Source organism: Tachypleus tridentatus, chromosome 10, assembly GCF_004210375.1.
Source record: "Tachypleus tridentatus isolate NWPU-2018 chromosome 10, ASM421037v1, whole genome shotgun sequence".
Taxonomy (NCBI): domain Eukaryota; kingdom Metazoa; phylum Arthropoda; class Merostomata; order Xiphosura; family Limulidae; genus Tachypleus; species Tachypleus tridentatus.
In genome coordinates, this window is record NC_134834.1 from 170,209,206 (window position 1) to 170,232,452 (window position 23,247).

The 23,247-nt window shown below is 32.4% G+C and overlaps 1 protein-coding gene across 11 annotated transcripts in view; it reads right to left on the reverse strand.

Annotated features, from left to right (window-relative positions):
• The window catches only part of LOC143230894 (protein C-ets-1-like), a 61,719-nt gene that overhangs the window by 16,266 nt on the left and 22,206 nt on the right, over positions 1 to 23,247 (reverse strand). For 10 of the 11 annotated variants that reach the window (XM_076465185.1, XM_076465191.1, XM_076465187.1 and 7 more), the window contains 3 exons: positions 16,090 to 16,206; positions 14,986 to 15,186; positions 5,147 to 5,302 (listed from right to left, as the gene is read on the reverse strand). In XM_076465185.1, the coding sequence (XP_076321300.1) occupies positions 5,147 to 5,302; positions 14,986 to 15,186; positions 16,090 to 16,206 (474 nt within the window). The remainder of the gene's footprint in view (positions 1 to 5,146; positions 5,303 to 14,985; positions 15,187 to 16,089; positions 16,207 to 23,247) is intronic. The other variant, XM_076465192.1, reaches the window with a different exon arrangement.

The window sequence follows — 23,247 nt, forward strand, 5'->3', positions numbered from 1 at the left end:
ATACACATATTAGACTAACAATGCAAAACAACGTGTATAATAAAAGTATAATATAATATAAAATGAAAAGATAATAAAATTGGATATATTAAATTAACAATAAAAAAATAATAGAGTATATATTACTTACAAAACAATTGAGCACTAGCTGTAGAATTATACAATATAATTATATAATACCGGAGTATTGTACATTGTTGTCTGATGAGTACCGGAAAGATAAAAGTATTTTAACGTGGAGAGAAGTCCGTGTATACTTCTACATATTAACTTATCTATGCTATGAATCTTAAAAAAAACAATGAACACTAGCTGTTGGCTTCAAGTACTGTCGCCAATTTCATGTTAAACAATGTAACATCAGTATACGCAAATTTTACAGCTCCTCTTCGCAAACATCACTTGGCCAAGGAAAACTCTCTAAACAACTTCAACAGTGTGTAACAGATTTACTGTTACACATTTATTTTAATACGTACGTTGTTCCAGTATAGTTTGTTTATGCATGTGACGTGTACTGTTGGATGTTATTGCGTAAGTCCCGATTGTTCTCTAAATGTGTAGAAGATTATCGAGAGCAAGAATCAACAATGTGTGGTTTAGGAAAATACTAGCATGTATTCGAACACTGTTGAACGTTCGAGAATCTCGCGTGATTCCGCGTTAGGCCAAACAAGAATAGAACTAGCTAGCGTTCCCGTCAAGTGAAGTATATCTGTGTATCAACATAAAAGTAACTTGCGCCTCATTGACCTGGACCGTCGATAAACTATTCAGTTGAAACCGGAAAGAAGAACGAATGTTTTCTGCGAATCTGTAAAATTGTTGTATATAAATAATTATTTGCATTAACTATTTGTAATAACTGTTATTATAAATTGTATTGTTGTCCGCTTAATAAAATATATTTATGTTAATAAGATATATTTATGCATATCAATCTTGTTGGCAAATATCATTAACTTGATACATACCAAAATTTAATCATTCTCTAAATTAAAACTAAAATTTCTGGCTAGTTAAAATCGTAATACGTAACGAATATAACAATAAATTGGAGCCTCGTCCGAAATAAATAATACGTAAGAGTATAATTTTCGATGACATTGGCATCTAAGATAAATTACTATGGCATGTGTTACAACTTAAGTGTGTAGTCAATTATGGAAATACAAAATGTTGAATAAAATATTCAATGAATACATAACTTGTACAATAAATAGCTAGACCATTGGTTCTGTAATGGAAAATATAATAATGTTATAACAAGGGAAAGAAAATAATATGTTGAACATACTATGAGGTGTGTCTAACACAACCATTCGCACTTTTAACTACCCTTTGTCACTTAATTAACACGTGGCAAAGACTACTAGAAGTAACAAATAAAGTCAAACCTTCTACAAACGTTGAAATACAAGCACGATAAACCATGGAAAGTTCTATAATAATACTTAGAAATGTAACTTACACCAAAAATAAATGTGGGTAATTAGCAAAAACTTGGGCAAGTTCTGGAGGTATGTATCTCATGCACTTATAAAATGAAAAATTAAATTTTAACCCATTTAAGCTTTTTCATTTTTAACTAATATAACACACATTGACTCTTATATAGCTAGTACTAATTATATGTAATAAAACTCAAATTAAAGGGAGAAAAACAATGGTTGTCAATAAATTACGGTAATTAACTATTATCCGAAACAATTTCCACAAGAATTAAAACAAACTTAAAAATCTGTAGAAGGTTGTACTATTCCGTAAAAGTCTTAAACGCATACTTAGTAGTAAAAATAATGCTAAATTTTCCAAAGATTTGAACGAATTATGTGTATGAAATACGATAGGAGAAACCTTATTTTCTTGTTTACAAGCATTTTACAAGAAGTCTCGTGCGGTTGAACAGATTATTAAAATGTACCTAATAAATTGTGAGCAGTAAAAATTTCAACATATCATACTATCCTTTGCTTTTGCTCACGGGTTCTTAGAATAACATACTTGAAATATTTGCATTTGAAAACAGAAAATTTATAATTATAAAATTGAAGTTGGCCCGGCACGGCAAGGTGGTTAAGGCGCTCGACTCCTAATCTGATGGTCGCGGGTTCGAATCCTCGTCACACCAAACATGCTCGCCCTTTCAGCCCTGTGGGCGTTATAACGTGATGGTTAATCCCACTATTCGTTTGTAAAAAGAAGCCCAAGAATTGGCGGTGGGCGGTGATAACTAGCTGCCTTCCCTCTAGTCTTACATTGCAAAATTACGGATTGCTAGAGCAAACAACCCTCATGTAACTTTGTGCGAAATTCGAAAACAAAGTTAAATATATCCCTTTTATTGCAAATTTTGAACTTGAATATTTGAGTAATGATTCTGTTATCAAAGTTCAGATACTGCGCTTCGTTTTTAGTGAAAAGCTTGTTTCTGGAGTGATCTCTGGAAGCCAGATTTGTTCGGCTCCGTCACTGAAACCGTATAGTAGAAAATACAAGACATGGAGAAATAATGAAAAAATAAGTAATTTTTCTATGTAACACAGTTTAAACTGCCCAACAGAGGGATTCTGCCTAAAACTTTGCATATAAAAATAAAGTTTTGTTATAAAAGTGTTTTACCAATTTTAAACATTTTTTTTACAAGGAAACTTCAGTAATTACGTAGAAAACTTTTTTTATTATACATAAAGTGCGAACAACGATCACAACTTCATTTATCATAGCTTCTCTTACTAATATGAAAATTCCAATTGAAATGAATATAAATCTACAATTCTCAGGCTGAGGTTACTTCTTAATAGATTTTCCTTGGAATTTTTGGAACACACGTTGACTTCGTTGCGCAAATGAGTTTCCATGTAAAACAATATATAGTCTGCAATAATTCGATTAATATGAAACTTGGTAGTCTGGGAGTGAAATTGTTATTGAAAAGTTCTGTGGTCAATAATGCTGAATATTAATTTGCAATAATTATTAAAAGTCCGCAAAGATGACTATAAATAGTACTAAAATTGAATGTTGCCATTTGTGTAGCTTCCAACTCTATCTTTACATTTAAATAAAATTGCTGATCTTAATGAGTGGATTAATACCTGCTCTCACTTTGACAAGTTCTTACTGCATATGTATAGGAGTTTTAAAAAAGCGCGAGTTTATTCAAAACAGATGGGTTTAAAATATTGTTTTTCTCTCCTTTGCTATGATTTAGCGGTTGAAGATAGACGTTAAACAGATCCTAAATGTTCTTTATGTTACATTTCTCAGCTCCTGTCAGCATGGAGCTACATATACGTGCGCGTGGGAGTCACCATCTTATAAATAGCATATTAACATAAACTTCTTTAGTTCTGATACTCGATGTAAGTAGAAATATTACAGAAATGACGCGATCAAAGTGTAATGATAAAAGCATCAAATCATTTATAAGCTTCTTCGCAACGGTTCGTTCAACAACACAGAAACTGCTTGAATATAAAGTTTCGAATGCTAAGAATTTTATAGATAAATAATTTTAGAAAGCATTGAAAATTCTGTTTTTATTCCAATTTTTATTCTTCGCCTATATGTATGTATTAAAAACCGATTGGCCTTTTTCGCCACCTAATATGCTTTAGTCTTAACTGGAAAAAATTTCATTTTACTCTAACGTTTGGTAATGTTCTTTAGGCTAATGAACTAAAACACTTAATGATGAACACTTATAATTCATACCAACTCATCAACATTTTAAAAGGTAAGGGAAACAAAGAATTTTAAAGAAAAAAAAAAAGAGATCCATAGATACACATAGAGATGGCTGAGTACCTAGATTAAATATGCTTTTGAATATAAAAAAAAATCTGCAACTCACGTGACAAACTGATACAAAGTTGCGACGGAATGGCATTAATCGGAACAGCATTTTGACATTGGTTCGCATTTTGTATGCATCGTGATGTCACTGAAAAGTAACAGCTTTTAGGAAGAGTACATTACAGCTTTTTCCGATGTAAAGCATTCGTACACTTATATCATAAAGATGTGTTTAGTTAAGAAATTTATAATTTTTCAAGACAGTGAGACCCATAGTTCCTCATGATATTGGAGAAAACAACTAATATATTTCAATTTGGGGTACCAAATCATCGAATAAAGCCTGCAACAAGTCGTATGTCGTATCCCAACCGTGGTAAACAAAGTGAATTCACGAACACGGAAGTCACCGAGTTGTGCCCAAATCATGATTATGGTAAATAATCATGTGTACAGATGTTGTTCCACGACATATCCTATTAAACAGTCGCATAACCCAAACAAATAGGATTTCATGCTATTTCATAAGGAAAGACGACATACCTGTTAAGTTGCCAATGGATTGCTGTGCGATCGGACTGTTAAAACGAGCGTTAAAAAAACTGTTGGTCTTGTGCACAAGATGGATTGTAGAAAGAAAGCAGGAAAGGGTAGTTACTTCGAACATGACAGCCTTATGACGGAGCCTTTTGCAATGGAAATACGGCATGACTGAATTGTTTTCATGTGATGCACTAAACCCCTTTACATACCAAATAGTGTGTTACCTATTCAGGGTTAGAACATCCACTGAGACAATATGCTTAAATAGTATTGGGTCATGGTGCTGTACACCTAACTCCGTGTAATAGTACAAATAATTAAGTAAAGTGTATTAATGTACAGAAAACGAGAATAGTGTATGATAACACCGACAATTTTATTAAAAACGCATGCACGTAAAATAAACTTTGTGTGAAATTACCTATAGAAATAAATTGGGAAACTGAAAAAGCAATTTCAGCATTCCATGTCGTGCAACTGTGTCTAGAAAGATGTACCTCACTTTTTTTAATACATTAGGTTATAATTAAAGTATGTTCAGATAAAATTACAAAGTAGTTCTTTAGATATTTCTAATATCCATAAACACGAAAATGTTTTTTTTTATATTTTAAATGTGAAGTTTTCCTAAAACGTCATAAAAAACAGTGTGAAATGTGTGTGTTATAGAGAAATAAGGAGCTGTTAACTATGCCATTAATAATGTTACGTCTAAATACAGAAGAACATTCAGTTACATTCATGCTAAAGCAATATGGCATGAAGTAAAATCAGCAAAATAAGTCGAATATTTATGCACACTCACTTTCCATATAATGCTGTTGGGTTGAGGTTCTGTTGATAACAGCAATAACCTTTCCTTCTGCTTGTTGAAGGCCAACATGTTCTGGTTGTTGAAAATTGTCTTCAAACTCAGGCACACAAACTGACTCGTACAGTGAAGACTGTTCCTTATCTACATCTATAAGAAACATAATTTTATAAATATATAATATATTTGTGTCAAATAGGTCACGTGAATAATAGATATTTTTCTTTAATATTGGAGGTGTTGTGACGGCTTATGGATACTTTGATATAGCTATACATCATAGCAATATAAATCGTTCAGTCATGAATATCTTCACAATCCTAACCATTCAGTGGGTATCCAGTACCTTTAAAATAACATCTCAACTTTCTAATTTTTTCTAGTAATATAAATATTACAGTTATAAACATTAATTTTAAAATAAAATTATACTGAAGTTTCGCGCGCACTCTTTTTTTGTTGTTGCCAAATCTGTTTCTAACAATGACCCATAAAAAAGAAAATGCGCAGGTTTGATTTTTTTGTCTATTTCAGAAGGTAGCGGTAGTTGAAAGACTAAGAAAGTTAACACTGTATTATGTCGTATTTATATATATGTAAAAAAACGTAGATATAGGAATGTTGAAAAATAAATTTCTTTATTTCAATTTAACAAAGACGATATTTGAATATTCTTAGTGTAAATCATATTCATAGTTCTGTTTTGTCAATGTGCTGTACAACTAACTCCGTGTAATAGTATAAATAATTAAGTGTATTGATGTGCAGAAAACGAGAACAAAGTGAGGCTTAACTTAATCAGATAGTGAAGGAACATAATAAGTAACACACTTGAGAACATAACATCATAAAACTCTAATAATCTCACACTTAGTTACTAATTTGTAAGTGCGTGTTAAAAGAATTCTCGGTTTTACTGCACGGCGAAATCCACAGAAAAGTTAATTGGGTCACACAGAAGTTGTCATACCTTATTATATTTTGTTTGTTTGGAATTAAGCACAAAGCTACACAATTGGCTATCTGTGCTCTACCTGCCACGGGTATCAAAACCTGGTTTCTAGCGGTGCGAGTCTGCAGACGTACAGCTGTGCCAGTGGGAGGCTCTTATTATATTGTTTTCTTCCTCGTGATAAAATTATATCTTAATTGATGAAACAGAATACAACATTATACAGACTATTTTTTATTCTATATTTTATACATTTTGTTTCCCACTTAGTCACGTCAGAAACATAACATCAGTGGATATGTATATATAAATATGGGAAATGAAATAACTGAAACTGTAAGGTCATTTTCAATCGGATTTTATAAAACCAAGTTAATAGACAGTTACGTTTCTACAGACACTTGAGTTAATCCGACAATCAACATGTTCTAAAAGCGCACCTCAGAAAATACTCCATCTTTTTAAACATGACCTTTTTAAGTATTTTAAACCTATGTTTATGATGAACGTTATGGTGATTATACACAGTCTAGAGCAAAGTTTTGTAACAACGATGGTAAAATAATTTTGTTTGCTTCGTTTGTTTTTGAATTTTGCGCAAAACCACACGAGGGCTATCTGCACTAGCCATCCCTAATTTAGCAGTGTAAGACTAGAGGGAAGGCAGCTAGTCATCACCATCCACCGACAACTCTTAGACTACTATTTTACTCACAAATAGTGGGATTGACCACCACATAACGCCCCCCATTATAACTAATTTCTGTATTTTTCGAAATAACAAAAAAGTGCCAGCAAATACATATAACCATATAATTCAAGGAATTTTATGACCTATTGGTGTGTGTAAGTTATCCCATCAACTAAACTGAGCTTTTAAAATAAAAATATAACATTCAAAGCCATCTCTTAAACTCCTTTCAACACTTTAATGTTCTTTCTGAGGTAATGCACTGAAACAATACTCTAAATGAGGCTTAACCAATGATCTATACAATGAATTTATAGCGTCTTTAGATTTGTGTTAATTACTTCTGTACAATATATAACCCAAAATATTATATTGCTTGGAACTGTTTATTTGTTTTAGATCAAAGAAACATTGGGTTATCTGCTATTTTCACCAAGGAAAATCGAGTCCTGAATTGTAGCTTTGTAAGTTGGAAGACTTACCGATGTCCAACCGCGGTTCTGTATATTGCTTAAAAGACTCGTCAACTAAAATCCTAAGATACTTTTTTTTTTTATAAGAATGTTAAAAGTATTCTCATCAAAATTATATCCATGAATTATTAAAACACTAGAACAATCAACGTTTCTTAAGTACATAATTTAGAAACTATATCACGAGACCGTTAACGACCAAGTTTTTAAATTGTGTACTTTACAACGTCAATCGTTTGACTATTTTAACTGATTTATATTTTCACCTTTTAACATTGTACTCAAAATTCAAATCCTGTATTGTACATGCTTTTGACATCATAAAAAGCCACCTGGCATTTATCGTCTAAATCATCAAATAATTAAAATCAGTTTGTAAAGCAATATTTAAAACTTAGTATCGTCAACAAATTTAAATAATTTATTGATCATTGTTTCATCTATGTAATTAATGTAAATCAAATACAGCAAGGTCACAATAATGAGCCCTAAGATACCCCATTCGTGACGTGAATCTAATCTGAATGAACTCCATCTTTAGAACTCCCTCTGCTTTCTTCCATCCTGCCAGTTTTCTATGTAATGAGCCACCTATCCTTCACACCCATAGAGATAGCTTTTAACCGGCATTTTATCTGACATTTTAAAAAATATTTTCTGAAAAGTCAGATACATAAAATACACACCCGTACTCTCGTCTACATGAAGTGCAAGTTCTTCAAATAATTATTTTATTTTTAATATTTTATTTTAAAATATTTTTAAGGCACGTATCTCCTAAGTGAAATTATCCAACAAAATTTAAACTTTGTTAAATGATTTTGCAAAATATATTTTATCAAACTTTTAAAACTTTTCCCACCAATAACGTACGACTAATAGGCCAATAATTATTGACAATTTATTATCATGTTTCTTCAAAAGAGGATGTGATATGAGCCACCTTACGATCAACTGACATCTGCTTACTATTCTAGAACTTACATGAAATAGTGGCTCACATATCCAATCCTTGCACTACAAAAACAGCGGTTTTCTTGTAATTGTACAAGTGATTAATATGGACATGTCTGAAAAACTTAGAAATCCAGAGGTTACATATAAGTGTATTGTGATTGAGTTTCATTTCAAACCATTTTAATAATAAATAATAATATGACAAATAATCGATCCACTAGTTCTTATTAATAACTGAATTTCGAAAAACCTTTTTCAGATAAACAGACCAATCAGGCTGCCTGCCGGCTGCAACAGTCGCTAATCTTGAACTACATACCAAAGAAAAATCAGTATTCAGTAGCAGTGCATTACTATAATCACCTACGTTGAAGGATTGACGGTCTGTCTTGTACCCACAGTTTCAAGCGCGGGGAATATTTTGTGGTATCACACTAATTTGAACGCGGCTTCCCAGCTCCAACACTTTAAAGCTTTATCACAGAGCTAAGTGGCCTAGCATGGCCAGGTTAACGCGCAATTTGAGGGTCGTGGGTTCGAAAGTGTTCACTCTTTGAGCCGTGATGGCGTAATAATGTTACGGTCATTCACACTATTCGTTGGTAAAGAGTAGTTCAGGAGTTGACGATATGATGGTAATGAATAGCTGGCTTCCCTCTAGATTTACACTGCTAAATTAGGGACGGCTAGCGCAGATAACACTTGTGTAGCTTTGCGCGAAATTCAAAACAAACCAAGTCATACAACATTATTTAATTTCTGAAACTTCCATATTTGTTGCTATGAGCAAAGCATACAAACAAATTATATGAAAAATGACATTCGCAAAATCGTCTAATACTTAAAACCATTTTAACAGTGATATAAGAAAACACTGTTTCAAGAATTAAGTATATTGTGAATTAAACAGTAGAGCTTTCAGTTTATATACTGTGAAGTGACAATGTTACTTAAGTATTTTCATGATATTAAACATAGTTAATAATTTCTTGGAAGGAAACGCCTGAGTTAAAACATTTCTATTACCCAGTTAATCACACTCTAACCTTCGTAAGTCTTATGTGTTTAAAGGACAGTATAACACTTACACATAAAAAAGTATATTTACGCAAGGTCTCAGCATGATCTAAAAACTTGTATAGAAAAGTTTTACTTCATAAATGCATCTGTATGTGACAATTATTTTGTCAATTTCATTGTTCGTTATTTCACCCACATCGATTAAATGTTCTGTAAATTTGGTTCGCTTATTTGTTTGAAGTTATGCACAAAGCTATACAAAAAGCTATTTGTGCTCTGCCTACTATAGTATATAAAACCGGTTTCTAGCGTTGTAAGTCCATAAACATGGTGCTGTGCCACTAGGGACTAACACTGTTTAATGTGCATGCAATATTTTATGGTATCGCACGGATTAAAAAACAACAACAAATAAAAACGGGTAACCAGCTACGAAATCTAGAACTCTACTACAGGGTCGGCTGTGACACGACAAACACAGATTTAGAAATATAATAAAAATAAGTGACAATTATTACAATCACATTTTGCCATCTTGAAAAATGTGTTCACACCATAATAACTGTTATTGTAACAGATAGCTTACTAAAACAGTGTTCCAATCGTTATTACATATTTCTTATTATTTTTTATTATATCTTTTTATTGTGTCCCAGTTGATATGATGAGCTCTGGATTGAGCGGAACGCGTCATCGATAATTAATACGGTTAACAAAATTCTTGAAATTCTCTAATGGACTAGACATAGAATGCAATTTTAAAGAATATTTTGTTATTCTGAATTTCGCGCAAAGCTATTCAAGGGCTATCTGCGTTAGCCGTCCCTAATTTAGCAGTGTGAGACCAGAGGGAAGACAACTAGTCATCACCACCCATCGCCAACCCTTGGGCTACTCTTTTACAAACGAATAGTGGGATTGACCGAACATTATAACGCCCCCACGGTGGAAATGGCGAGCATGTTTGGTGCAACCGGAATTCCATTCAATGCAATGCAGGGAATCGAGATCGAAGTTTATGGCTATATCTCAGAACGGCTGGTATGGGTATTAACACACATACCAGTCGTTCTGAGATATATTTTTATTTCAAATGGGTTACTCATCGTGAAGAATTTTAAGGTTTTTAAGTCCCTAAACTTACCACTGACCTACCAAGGGACCCCATTAATATCTCACGATGTTTGGCAGCTCAGAAGATTTAGGTTAATCCTAAACCCACATACTAAATTAAAAACTTTGAAAAAAAAACCTCTATAACAGAGATACAGCAGTAAGGATAAATCGAGAAATAATAAAATTACGTTCAGTAAACATTCTATTCTAGCCAATCCTATTAATGAAACTAATATTAAAGGAAGAATACTCATCAGTTATGAAACGCACACACACATTAGTTGTTAGCTTCAAGTACGGTCGTAGATTTAAAGTTCGTAGAAAATCGTAGCGTTAATATAACCGTTATAAGCAAAACCTTCCACAGTCCTCTCTAAAAACATCTTGTGACCAATGAAAACTCATCAAATGGTCCCGACAGTGTAACTTCAGAGGAGCCTGCCATCTGAGATAAATTGCTACGACACATGTTACTGTTTAGGTGTGGTGTCAAGTAGCAGGACAGTAATACTAATATAGAAAAAAAAAAATAATGTTTATGAAGATACAAAATAATAAGTACGAAAATAAAAGAATATCTGAATTGTACAATAAATGGCTAAGTTATTGGTACTCCAATTACAATATAAAAACGTTAAATGTAATAAAAAAGAAAAACCACGTATAAAACATACCATGGGGCGTGTCAAACTGATCCGACATCAACTGACTTCTTTCACTTAACAAAACACATGAAGCAGACAACAGGAAGTAATAAATAAAATTGAATCTTGTATAACGGTCAAATACTACACGTGATAAGACTCAAAGAAAACTCAGCACTAATAACACTTAGGTTACAACAATGTCACTTGTCATAAGACATTAGTATGAGACCTATTATATTTCTTAAATACCACATTCTTAAGCTAGTTCCTTAAGGATTTTCAAAAATTAAAAGGAGTGTGTACAACAATAGTATTCCAACCACACTATATTTGTCATAGCTATTGAAGACGACACGTTTCACCCAATCCAGAGCGCTTCAGACCAGTAAAGGACAACCATACAATAAAGATAGTAGTAATAAAAACAATATTTATATTAGTAAAAAAATGATGGGGAATAATAAGGATCATGTTGGTATGGCAATGGCAAAAAGTACAGAAATAAGGTAGAGAAGAATACAGAACCATACAAAATCACAACATGAGCAACTAAATATTCCCAACAATAAATTTTATCTTCAACTAAATGTTCAATTCTTTCAGGTTTGAATAAAGGCATTAAAACTGAATAATGCTATAAATCTTAGGATGGTTAATTCCCATAAGCTTCTAACATTGACTCAGTGGCTACTTATGTAGGAATTCTTGTATGGTTTTATGCATTCATCCCTACCTTGTGTCTGTGCCTTTCGACATTGCCATCCTTACAAAATCATTTTTATCAATTTCTTTACTCGTTCAAGTTAGTGAAACACTATACTACTTCTGTACTCCCTAGTTACGATGCAATATTTTGGAGTGTAGTTATTGCAGCAAGTTATAGCATTGGTGAGCTAATTCTTCCAACGCTAACATCAGAATAATCAACAAAGCATTTGGATGTTACACTACTCGTAGGTGTTCTACTTTAGCGATGTTTTTTGGCTTAAGGGAAGGTCTTGATAGTTTTTGAAACCTTGAAAACGTAAGCTTACACTTCTTTTCCGGCCCATCCTTACATACTAAGCTCGGTGATGAGTTGCTTGATGCAACAACAACTATTAAAGTGTGTAGAGCAATTACAAGAGTTTTTATATCAAATGAATTATTGTTTGTTTGTTTTTAGAATTTCGCGCAAAAATACACGAGGGCTATCTACGTTAGCTGTCCCTAATTTTGTAGTGTAAGACTAGAGGGAAGATAGCTAGTCATCACCACTCACCGCCAACTCTTGGGCTACTCTTTTACCAACGAATAGTTGAATTGACCGTAACATTATAACACCCTCACGGCTGAAAGGGCGATCTTGTTTGGTGCGACGGAGATTCTAACCCACAACCCTCAGATTACGAGTCCAACGCCTTAACCCACCTGGCCATGCTGGGCCAAAATAAATTATTATAATTTTACTTGTCATAACACAACTGTATTTGGTTACAACACTGATAAATATGACAATTAAAATAATTTGCAGAAACTAATATAACTTAACTAATAACATGATGTTATACCATACTTGGAACTGATTTATAGTTAGTATTAGCTGAAAGCTTAAACAAAAGGGGTGTAAAACTAATATCGGTCAATATGATAAAGCGAATCATCTCAAAATATTCCCAAGACATTTAAGTGTAGACATGAAAGTTTTAAAATGTTCGTGAGATCCTGCAAAATTAGAAACAATAATACTACTGAATATATTTTGGGTTTAATATGCTACATAAAAAATCTCGTATGCAAATAAACTTCATGTTTAACATGTTATAGGAGAAATCTTGTTTGTAAAGTATGCGAGTGATTTTAAGAGCTTTGTTAAAAAAATACCACGTCTCGCAACGTTTAACAAATCATATATTGTGTCTGCTAAGCTACGAGTAGTTCATATCGAAAGATAATTTATTTGAAATATTTGTAATAGGAAATATAGATTAACCCCGGTTCTTTGTAATAGGAAATATGGATTAACCCCGGTTCTCTCTTTAATAATATTGTAGTGTTTGTTTAAGCTGTTCTGTAATGTATTTCATACCATTACCGTAACTCCTTAGACGTAACTTTTTGGTCACGGCAATAAATCTTAGCTTTTACGGTATCTTATGTATGTACTTTGGAAGTCCAAAATAATATAGATATTAGATTACAAAAGTTAACAGAATGAACTTCAAAATTTGATAAAAAACTGTAATGTGTTTGTATAAGGTAATTGCTATATCGGTTATATAACGTGTTTTTAAACCTCATTGTCTGAAGATTTAAAAGTTTTAAAATTAAACCATAGTTGGTTGACATAATTACAAAGCTGTAATACATATATACATACATAAACATTTTGTATAAATGAGAACAAAGTTGTTTGCTATTTTATCGACGACTGTGGTCACATACCTTCTATATAAAGTATGACAGTTATGAAAGTATCTATAAGTATGTTATGTTTTTATGGACCATATCTTTAACCCTATTTGTCCTCTAGTGGCACATTGGTATGTTTGCAGACTCATGCCGCTAAAACCAGGTTTCGATATCCTTGGTGGGCAGAGCACGAATAGCCAATTGTGTTGCTCTATAATTAATTCGAACAAACAAATTAATCCTGTTTATCCGTTTTCTAGATAGGATTACTTTTAGGTTCTTGTTTTGTTAGTCATTTCGGCAAAAGTTGTTAAATGATATATGAATTACTCGTTTAGTACGTTTCCAATTAATTAATGGGGTGAAGGGTATTGCCTCTGATACAGTAGTACCTGGAGTAGGTCAATGCTTTACTGAAGATTACGAAAATACATGCTGAAAAATGCGTAACGAACAAGAATCTGCTTATTGCTTTAATTACAACGCCACCTACCAACAGATAATATTATAACTTTAATCTGGCACAAAATTATGCACGATCATCCTATTTCACTGTAAATCGTTTTGGCATTTAATAAAGTCAAATTACAAAACAGTACTTTCGAATTTGTAGTTTCCAGTATATCACACATTATTGGGGGGGGAAGATTCTAAGTGACTTTGATTGGTTTGGTTTGTTAAATCTCGCATGAAGCTACATGAGAGCTATCTGTGTTAGCCGTCCCTAATTTTGCAGTGTAAGACTAGAGGGAAAGCAGCTAGTCATCACTACCAACTGCCACCTCTTTTATCACAAATCTTGGGATTGGCATAAAATTATAACGTCCCCACGGCTGAAAGGGCGAGCATGTTTGGTGTGAGAGCGATTCGAACCCGCGACCTTCGGATTACGAGTCGAGTGCCTTAACCACCAAGTGATCTTGAACAGTTAATAATTAACTGGATGAGATTATTAAAAAAGTAATAAAAATTGTGATAAAATGAAAATAATTTAATTTGAATCCATAACGTGAACGAAATTATTCAATAAATTCACATAGAATTTTTTATCACTACCTCAGGCACCATATAGACCAAATATGTCTTCATATGTTAAGCTGTTTTGGAATTTAATAATTGCACAAAATATTTAAGTTTAAGTTTCGCTGCTTTTTCGCTTTGTTACAAGTTTGTTTTACTCATTTCGTAACATAAAAGTAATTGTTTCGAGTCTCTGTGTATACAGGTGACTAAAATCGTAACTGTCGAATTGATCTTTATAATGTTCGTTGGTATGGAGATTTTTGGAAAACTATAACTTTTTTGTTTAAACATGAACTTTATATTTCAACACTCCAAACAAATTTTATGTACCTATATCTATAAAAGAGTGTTTAAATCTTAGTAGACAAATACGCCATACTGGAAAATATACCCCTAAAGTTAACTCGCTAATTAATAACAAATTAATTATTTAAAATAAAAACGATTACAGCTCTTGTTTAGTAGTTCAATCATAAAGTCTTCTCGAAGAAAAATGATTTGTTACAAGGAAATACCAACTGGTTTAAAACAAATACGTAAAAACATTGAAATTCAAACAATACCTTTTTGTAACATATCTAAATGTTCCCACAAGATATCACCCATAAATGGAGGTGCTTGAGAGAGGAAGCTGTCTTTGGTTAGAGCACACATATCTCTACCGTTCATTTGAAATTTCGATGGATTGACTCCTTCTAAACTAAACTCTCGAATAGCCCAACCTAGCCATTGGGATACATTCATTTCACTCCACAACCGGGGATCTAAAATAGAACAGAGTATGTTATCATATAGGTTAAAAAATATTAGGTTGAGTTAAAAAGACAAACGTAATTGTGATATAAATATTATACAATCTTCAACGGTATTCACTAAAAAATAAAAGTCTAACAATGACAGTAGAAAACAATAAGCCTCTTATACAAAACTGTGCACGAGGAGCGTAGATTTTGACTACCTATTACAATTTTCATATGTCCAATATTATACAGTTTTCAGTATATAGTTACCCCTACTTCCATCAATCCAAATTATGCGTAACAACGACTCTGTCTAGTAATTAATACTTATTAATGTACTGAATGCTTATATACTATATAAAGTTATTGGATCTCGACTAATTATTGCTTATTCATGTAATAAATGTTAATATTAATCTAATAAACTTTAATATAAGGTAGAAGGACCTTGTCTAAATGCAACTACTTATTCATGCACTTCACACGTTATATAGAAGGATCCTGGCTAATTGTTCATGAACTCGACACTAGATATAGTAATATTAACACGTTTCTACTACTCATTTTTGCATACAGTATTAGTTACAACATGATTACTATTTGTGAGCATCATTATATATACTCCTCTCTTGTTGTCTGTTGTATTTGTTAATTAGTATTTGAAATTGTTGCTTATTGGAATAATACATTATTATAATATATACAATATATACTGTAATCATATATAATAACTTCAGCTCACAGGTTTGTGGAAATAAGAGTTCACGTTTCAACTGCCAACTTTATTTTACAAACAAATTTATGAAGTGTTATTACTATTGCGATAATGATCAAATTCTAAAAACGAATTACTTCTAAAAAAGCTTAGAAAGTAATAGAAATTGGTGCATAATCTTACAGAATGATTAAACATAGTAAAATCATTACCTTTTGGAATGTTCAGCTTGTGCATTTCTCGTTCCCAGCTACTAAAACTCTCTGTCAGTGCTTGAGTCATCTTCTGATTAGTAATTGGCGTCAATGGCGGAACTTGGACAGGAAATTCTGGTAAAACCGTTCAATTTTTATGATGTAAGTTTATACAGAACTATCGAAGATTGTAAAATAAAATGAAGGAAGAAATTTCCTAATCATGTTATTTTAGGTTTATAGCAATCCTCATACGACACCTTGTTAGATGCATCATTTAAAATACATTGCTTTAAAATAAGGACAAATAAAACATTTAAGATAAACCAACATTTCCTTACTTGAATTGCTAAAGTACTCTAAACTTAAAATATTCTGCTAGAGCTGAGTTGTCAGTGTTATTTCTGTTTTCATTTGAGGTGCATTTTTAACTTTTAAAAACATTCATTTGTAACTGTTGCTTCTTTCTATTCTTGTAAAGAAAATGAAAAATTCAGATGTATATTTATCAAAATCGTTAAATAATTAAAAAATAACATCACGTATAACAAAGATATTACTACTATAGAAAACCAACGGGTTATCATCGCTCAGGCAGAACAGAATGTAGGAAAGTTATATATAGAGTGGCGTAAGTGATTGTTATTAGAAAGCTTCACATATAATGTACACTTTGGAATAGTAATTTTGAAAAAATAGGGTAATAAGAAATCAAAGACAACTCTATCTTCTTTACATTCTATGAACTTAGAGCCACATAGAAAAAAAATCATTCTATGAAATATGTCATCACTGAAAAAATATTAAACTATGTATAGCATTTAATGTTACAACTTTAATATAAAAAAAACTAAAAGAACAAAATAAATATTTAAAAAAAAGAAAATCTAACGTAAGTGAACAACTAATTAATATATAGTATGTATATCAAATATTCCACATTTGTTTCATTTATATGACTTTCAAACTAATATGTATGAGATTAATCAATCCAAAACGGGAAATATTTCGCCGTTTTCAACTTGTAAACACGTTTAGTGTTGTCTTCTTTATATAAAAGTATTATTGAAAATGGTTAACGTTATTCAAACTTGTTGTTACATATCATATGCGAATTAAAACATTAGTCACTGAAACTAATTCTCAACGTAACAACATAGCTTAACCAACTGTACATTTCAATACAGATGTTACTGTAGATCAATTTCTTGTCAGTGAACGTTTCGTAAAACACGAACTTGTTTTGAAATTCAACACGTCAAATTGGTATTCGACACGCCTTTGGGTACATAATAACTTCACGTGTTGATTTAAGCTCATAACTTAGGTGATGTATAGACGTGTTAACACATAACAACCAAGTTTAATGTTCTGCCATTTTCTACGTATTTATTATCTTTTGTAGCCGAAAGCTTATGAACTGCAAAGGAAATCTCGTTCTTACGTATTAAATTTTGTTATGAAAAACGAAAACGTAAGAACTAATACAACTGTTTTGTTGTTAAGCAAGTGACTAAGCCCGTATGGTATATATGCGTAAAGTGTTGATAGTATGCTTTCAGTGACTTCCACGAAGTCAAAGCAAAGACTACATGTGCAATCCGAGCCTACATTTTACTTACGCATGCGTGAATTTCAAGGAACCTTACTAATCACATGGTAACCGTCTGATTGGATTTACAAACGGAACAGTGATACAAAATTCTTTATTATCAACACTTTTTCCTGTAAGTAATAGTCTGATTGCATATACAGATGTAACATTGAGATATGAATACTTTTTCCTGTTAGTAATCATCCGATTGAACTTTCAGATAATGTTAATATATATACGAAGTATTTTATAAATACCTTTTCTTACTCTAAATTTCACAGCTTATGCTTACCATTAAGCAGATCGCTACAGAGGCATTATAATTATTTTAATATTAAGCTCACTTGTAAGTTTTCGCTCTGTTTCAAGTGAACTTGAGGAAGGTACCAAGAAATGAGTTAATTAACAGTGTTTCATCTGACTGCCTTTTAATACCTGTATTTGTAATAACATCAATTTAAACGTTTATCTTAATATCTAAAGATACTATGATATAAAAATATTAAGATAATTAATTACAGTTGAAGGTTTTAGTGTTGTGTTCAGCCTACAGAAGTTGAGTATGTTATATTGAAACGATTTTGGAGGCTCACCACATTGTTATAGCCCACCCGATCCCGGTCATGCTCTATCTGACAACCGTGCATCTTGACAGTAATCCTGCAGAATTATATCTATTGCAAAGAGCTCCATTAGAAGGTTCTCATGTTCAAAGCACACCATTCCTCCACGCTTGTTTTCCATATTACATTTAGTGTTCGACGATGACGCTTTCCCGGTGCTCGCTTCAACAGTCCAACCGCACAGAAATCCATAAATGCTGCGTCTGGGGGTTTGATCGGTACGTCTTCGAATGAAATAGTGTGAATGACCGTTTCATTCTTCAAAATGTTTTAGATATGTGGTGAGAGTAACTTGTGTCATTTCACCATATTGAGAGTCTTCTCGATTATATTGGGGCGTACTGTTGCCCAGGGAGAGTGTACCGATTTTACTACTGACCTTTATATCTCTTTCTGGAAGATTCCGGTACCAAAATTTGATTTCCAAAGCCACTATTTACAAGAAATATCCCGTCTTAGAAATTGTATAAACAATCTGAACACGTCGTCATGATCTAAGCATATGAATAATTTGCGTCAGAAAAGCTGTAAAATTTCCTTCCTAAACATATTCAATTTTCAATGACATCACACTACCTGGATAGTGTCAAACAATGACAAGTTTTATATGAGCTGCATACCGTGTTACTGTAACTTTATATTGGTTGTTATTGTCACGTGCCTTATTGGCTTCCAAATTAAAAATCGTTTTAATATTACGTACCCAGCGCTCCCTACACTTTCATTGGTACTTTATTAGAGATCTTACCATACATATGTAAAACAGTTCATTCATTTTTTTTATTGGCGCACACAATATTTTTATTGGTATAAAACTCTTTCTAACTTCATCTGTAATTTGACTACGTTGGAGTTAAACATGAAAAACTACCTCTTTCAATTTCAAATCCAGATTTAAGAATTAATATTTTTCAAGAAGAATCTGAATCATAAAAGTTGGTTTCTGGTCAAGTTATTCATTGTCTTATACTTACTACAGAGGCTTATAAAATCGTATTTATTTGTACTGCCTTAACAAACACATTAGATATAAATGCCTGTGCATTTTAAGTTTAATATGATAATATTATTCAGTTTATATTGTGCAAACGTCAAAGTAAATTATTTTTAGAAGCGATAGTTATGGCAAGTTTGCTTACGTAACTATTTACGAAACATTTGTTGCGTAATTGTTGTTTGTTTAAAATCAAATGATTGTTTTTGGAATTTCGCACAAAGCTACTCGGAGGCTATCTGTGCTAGCCGTCCCTAATTTAGCAGTGTAAGACTAGAGGGAAGGCAGCTAGTCATCACCACCCACCGCCAACTCTTGGGCTACTCTTTTACCAACGAATAGTGGGATTGACCGTCACATTATAACGCCCCCACGGCTGAAAGGGCGAGCATGTTTGGCGCGACTCGGGCGCGAACTCGCGACCCTCAGATTACGAAGCGCACGCCTTACGCGCTCGGCCATGCCAGGCCCTTGTTGCGTAATTCAGTTGTTGTTAACTAACACCACATTACTCAAACTTTCTAAACTTTTCTCGTTGTTTTAAATTAGTATTGTTACATCATAGTGTATCGCAGTTTGTAGAAAGTTCTATGCCTCAGGTGGGCAAAATATGTATGTTTGTGTGTATAAGCAACCAAGTCAATGGAAATAAGTTAGTCAAAGTAAAAATGAAAAATGTGAAGTTAGATTACGTTATTGTGAGTTTAGCCATAAACAGCGTATAGTGATGATTTCTAAAGTGAAAGTATCACAGCTTGTATTTTAATAACAGAAAAGAGGAGAATCCCTTGTCTTGTCAAAGGGTGTTCTCAAGTAATTGAAACCGCTTGTGTGGACTTTGACGAAAATGAGACAATTATTTACAATTAAAACATTATTAAATAAAAGCCTGATGGTGTCAAAATTAATAACCAAATTCCAGTGACTTACTAACGTTTTATAATCTCAGATTAGCATGTCTGTCATGATAAAAAAAAACCTAAGAAATTTTAAATACCCGTAGATAAGCACTGAAAAATCAGATAATTAGAAACCATTAATAAGCATAAAAATTATACAATTATAAATAATCGTAACTGAGCATAGAAAAACCTAAACAATTATAAAAACCTAGAAAATTAATTAAAAATCGATACACATAATAATCTTGAAAATTACAAATAAACCTAGACAATTATAGCCATCGTTTTATGTAACATATAGCGCATCAAGTGGTAAAAAACAAAACAATCTATTCAAAAGCATCGATTTCTGTATAAACAAGCGATTTAACGCACACGCCTTACATTTTTCTATGCGATGTCTTTACTGAGGGCAAGAGTGCTGGCACTGTGTGTGAAAACACATGGATAAAAAGCAGGAAACGCGTCACTCCAGCTTTAACGTTACACTCTGGCCGAGGGAGCGCTTTACACAAGCCAACGATTTCAGTCTCACGTAAATTTGAAGTCAAAAGGGATACCGATAGAGAAAAAACAACAAAAAAACTTCCGGTCAGACAACTGACGCCCCTCCTGCTTTGTTTCTCCCAGTTTCTAAATACAAACTAAATCGCTTATCTTGTCATTTAACTAGCGCGATGTTTTTCTTTTTTGGTTTACACTGCAAAATTAATTCAAAAGATTGTAACTCATTCCAGAAACATGATCAAACGCATTCAGCTTTCACTATACAAAAGAATCCTTTTGAAGCTAACTTTCCTAGCGCTTTTTACTGCTCGAAACTAAGATGACATCAGCTGTCAAAATCGACATATTTTTAATATTTTTGTCAAACTGATTAACATGTATATTCAAACTAAGCGTTCAGAATATTTAAAAAGTTATTTCTCAGTTGCTTTTCACAAGAACAAACCGATTATTTTGATGTTTAGAAACCGGCATTGACAATAAAGTTCATGTTGTATCTGATTTTTAAACATATTTTCCAACAATGTTTACGCACATAACGGATGTAAATCTATTACTTCATTAATCACAGGTAACCCTACGTAGTAAAAAAAAAAAAAAGAAACAAAATTGCCGTCATTATAGTAATTAACCCTGCTGCTTGCTGTTGTATATTCCTATTTATTTTACACAGAAAATTAATAATCTCAACCAATTTCACTGGGTCAGTTCTTTTACAATAACACTCATGGCAGGCAGATATATGAAATTACTCAGTGTGTTGCAATGACGGAGTGTGTGTACCTCAACTGTATTGAACAGTATGTGTAAACATTTCGATAACACTCAGAAAGAACTTTCATCAGGGGTTTTTATTTCGCTTTGGAGAAAGTTTTTGAACATGTTCATCTAACATAGCGATTCCCAAACTGGGACCTTTTGGACGGTCTTAAAGGTCCTCAGTGCAGAAATGTTTTATTTAAAATTTCTCAAACATCACACAAAACACGATTTTCAGCGATAATTTTATTTGAAATAAAAAATAAATACACAAAGTTGTTTTTTATATATAATTAATTTCAAAAACAAATTGTAAAGAAAGTAAATTCAGAATGGTGTGGTCAGGGTGACTACGGTTTCGAGGGGGGGAGGAAAGCTAAGATGTTAGGTAGTTCCTGATCTGAATTTCCCAAATGAAGCAACCTTTGGCTGATTGATATTTTATTATAGTACTGAAAAGTTTGAACATAATTTTCCAAGCCGAAATACATTTTGAGAAATATTTAAAAAATACTTCTGGTTAAATATAATGGTAAGTTTTAGAAAGCATTACCTAAAAAAATGCTGCATTTTTCTCAAAACTCATTTTTCTTTAAAAGTGTGAACTATTTCCTCATGACTTTCGAAAGATATGTAAATATAACTAAAATCAGGGATCAGATTCCCTTCGGTGGACTCAGCAGATAACCCAATGTGGCTTTGCTATAAGAAAACACACACACACACACACACACATGTAAATATATTCACATCCTATTTTGTGTTACATTATGTATTTACTTCACGATTTAAATACTACTATATTTTAAAATGTCAAAGAAAACATTTTGGTTACTTCATAGTAATAGTAAGTGTAACTTGCCTTCTTTGGAATAGTATTTTTGTTAATAAAAAGATGTACCAAATAATACGAATAACTGATAAAAAAATTATAAATAACAGTATTGTGTGTGTGTGTGTGTGTGTGTGTGTGTGTGTGTCAAAGTTTATTTTGCGTCATAAAGAAATGTGGCAAGTTTTCCAAATACAAAACACTGAGTTTTTTTCTCAAGTCAAGTTCCTCCAAAATTTTGGTTTCTCGCTTGTCCCCTCTTCATGTCGGTTAACAAATGTCAAGTTATCAATCTATGAAACTATCTTTTTCAAGTTAACTCACACTAGATAATGAATATTATAATATACAGTGGCCAAGTACGCCTGAATTTTAGAATCCATTATTTACTCCAACTGCAAGCCTCTATTTTGTCTCATTGCTGTTATTTAAAATTAAATGTGATGGAGTCTAAACAGGAATTTACAGTTTGAGTTAATAATATCTACAGTTGGAGTTAATAATATCTACAATTTAAGTTAATAATATCTACAGTTGGAGTTAATAATATCTACAGTATCTTCAGCCTTGTTTTCTTACCTTTCACGATCCATATTTGCAGGTTTTCAAATGCCCAATTTTTTTATCTTCTATGTCGGCTTTTTTATGCTCTACTATGAGCAAAGGAATATCTTGATATGGTAGCTAACTTTATAAATTGTAATGATAATAAACATATCTAGTATCTAGCTGATTGGTTAATGATGATTTACAGTACCTAGTAACCATCTGATCGCATTAGTTCGAGATGCAAAATATTAAGCTGCAACTGATAATTGTCATGGAAGTTTGTTTAAGAAAATGGCGAGATTTATAATTTCTGTGTAACTACATATTATATATATGATGCATGGTAATGAGGAAATATTCGGTTTAGCCTAAGACACAACTCTCACTACGCGGAAACAAAAGAATTGTTACCAGTA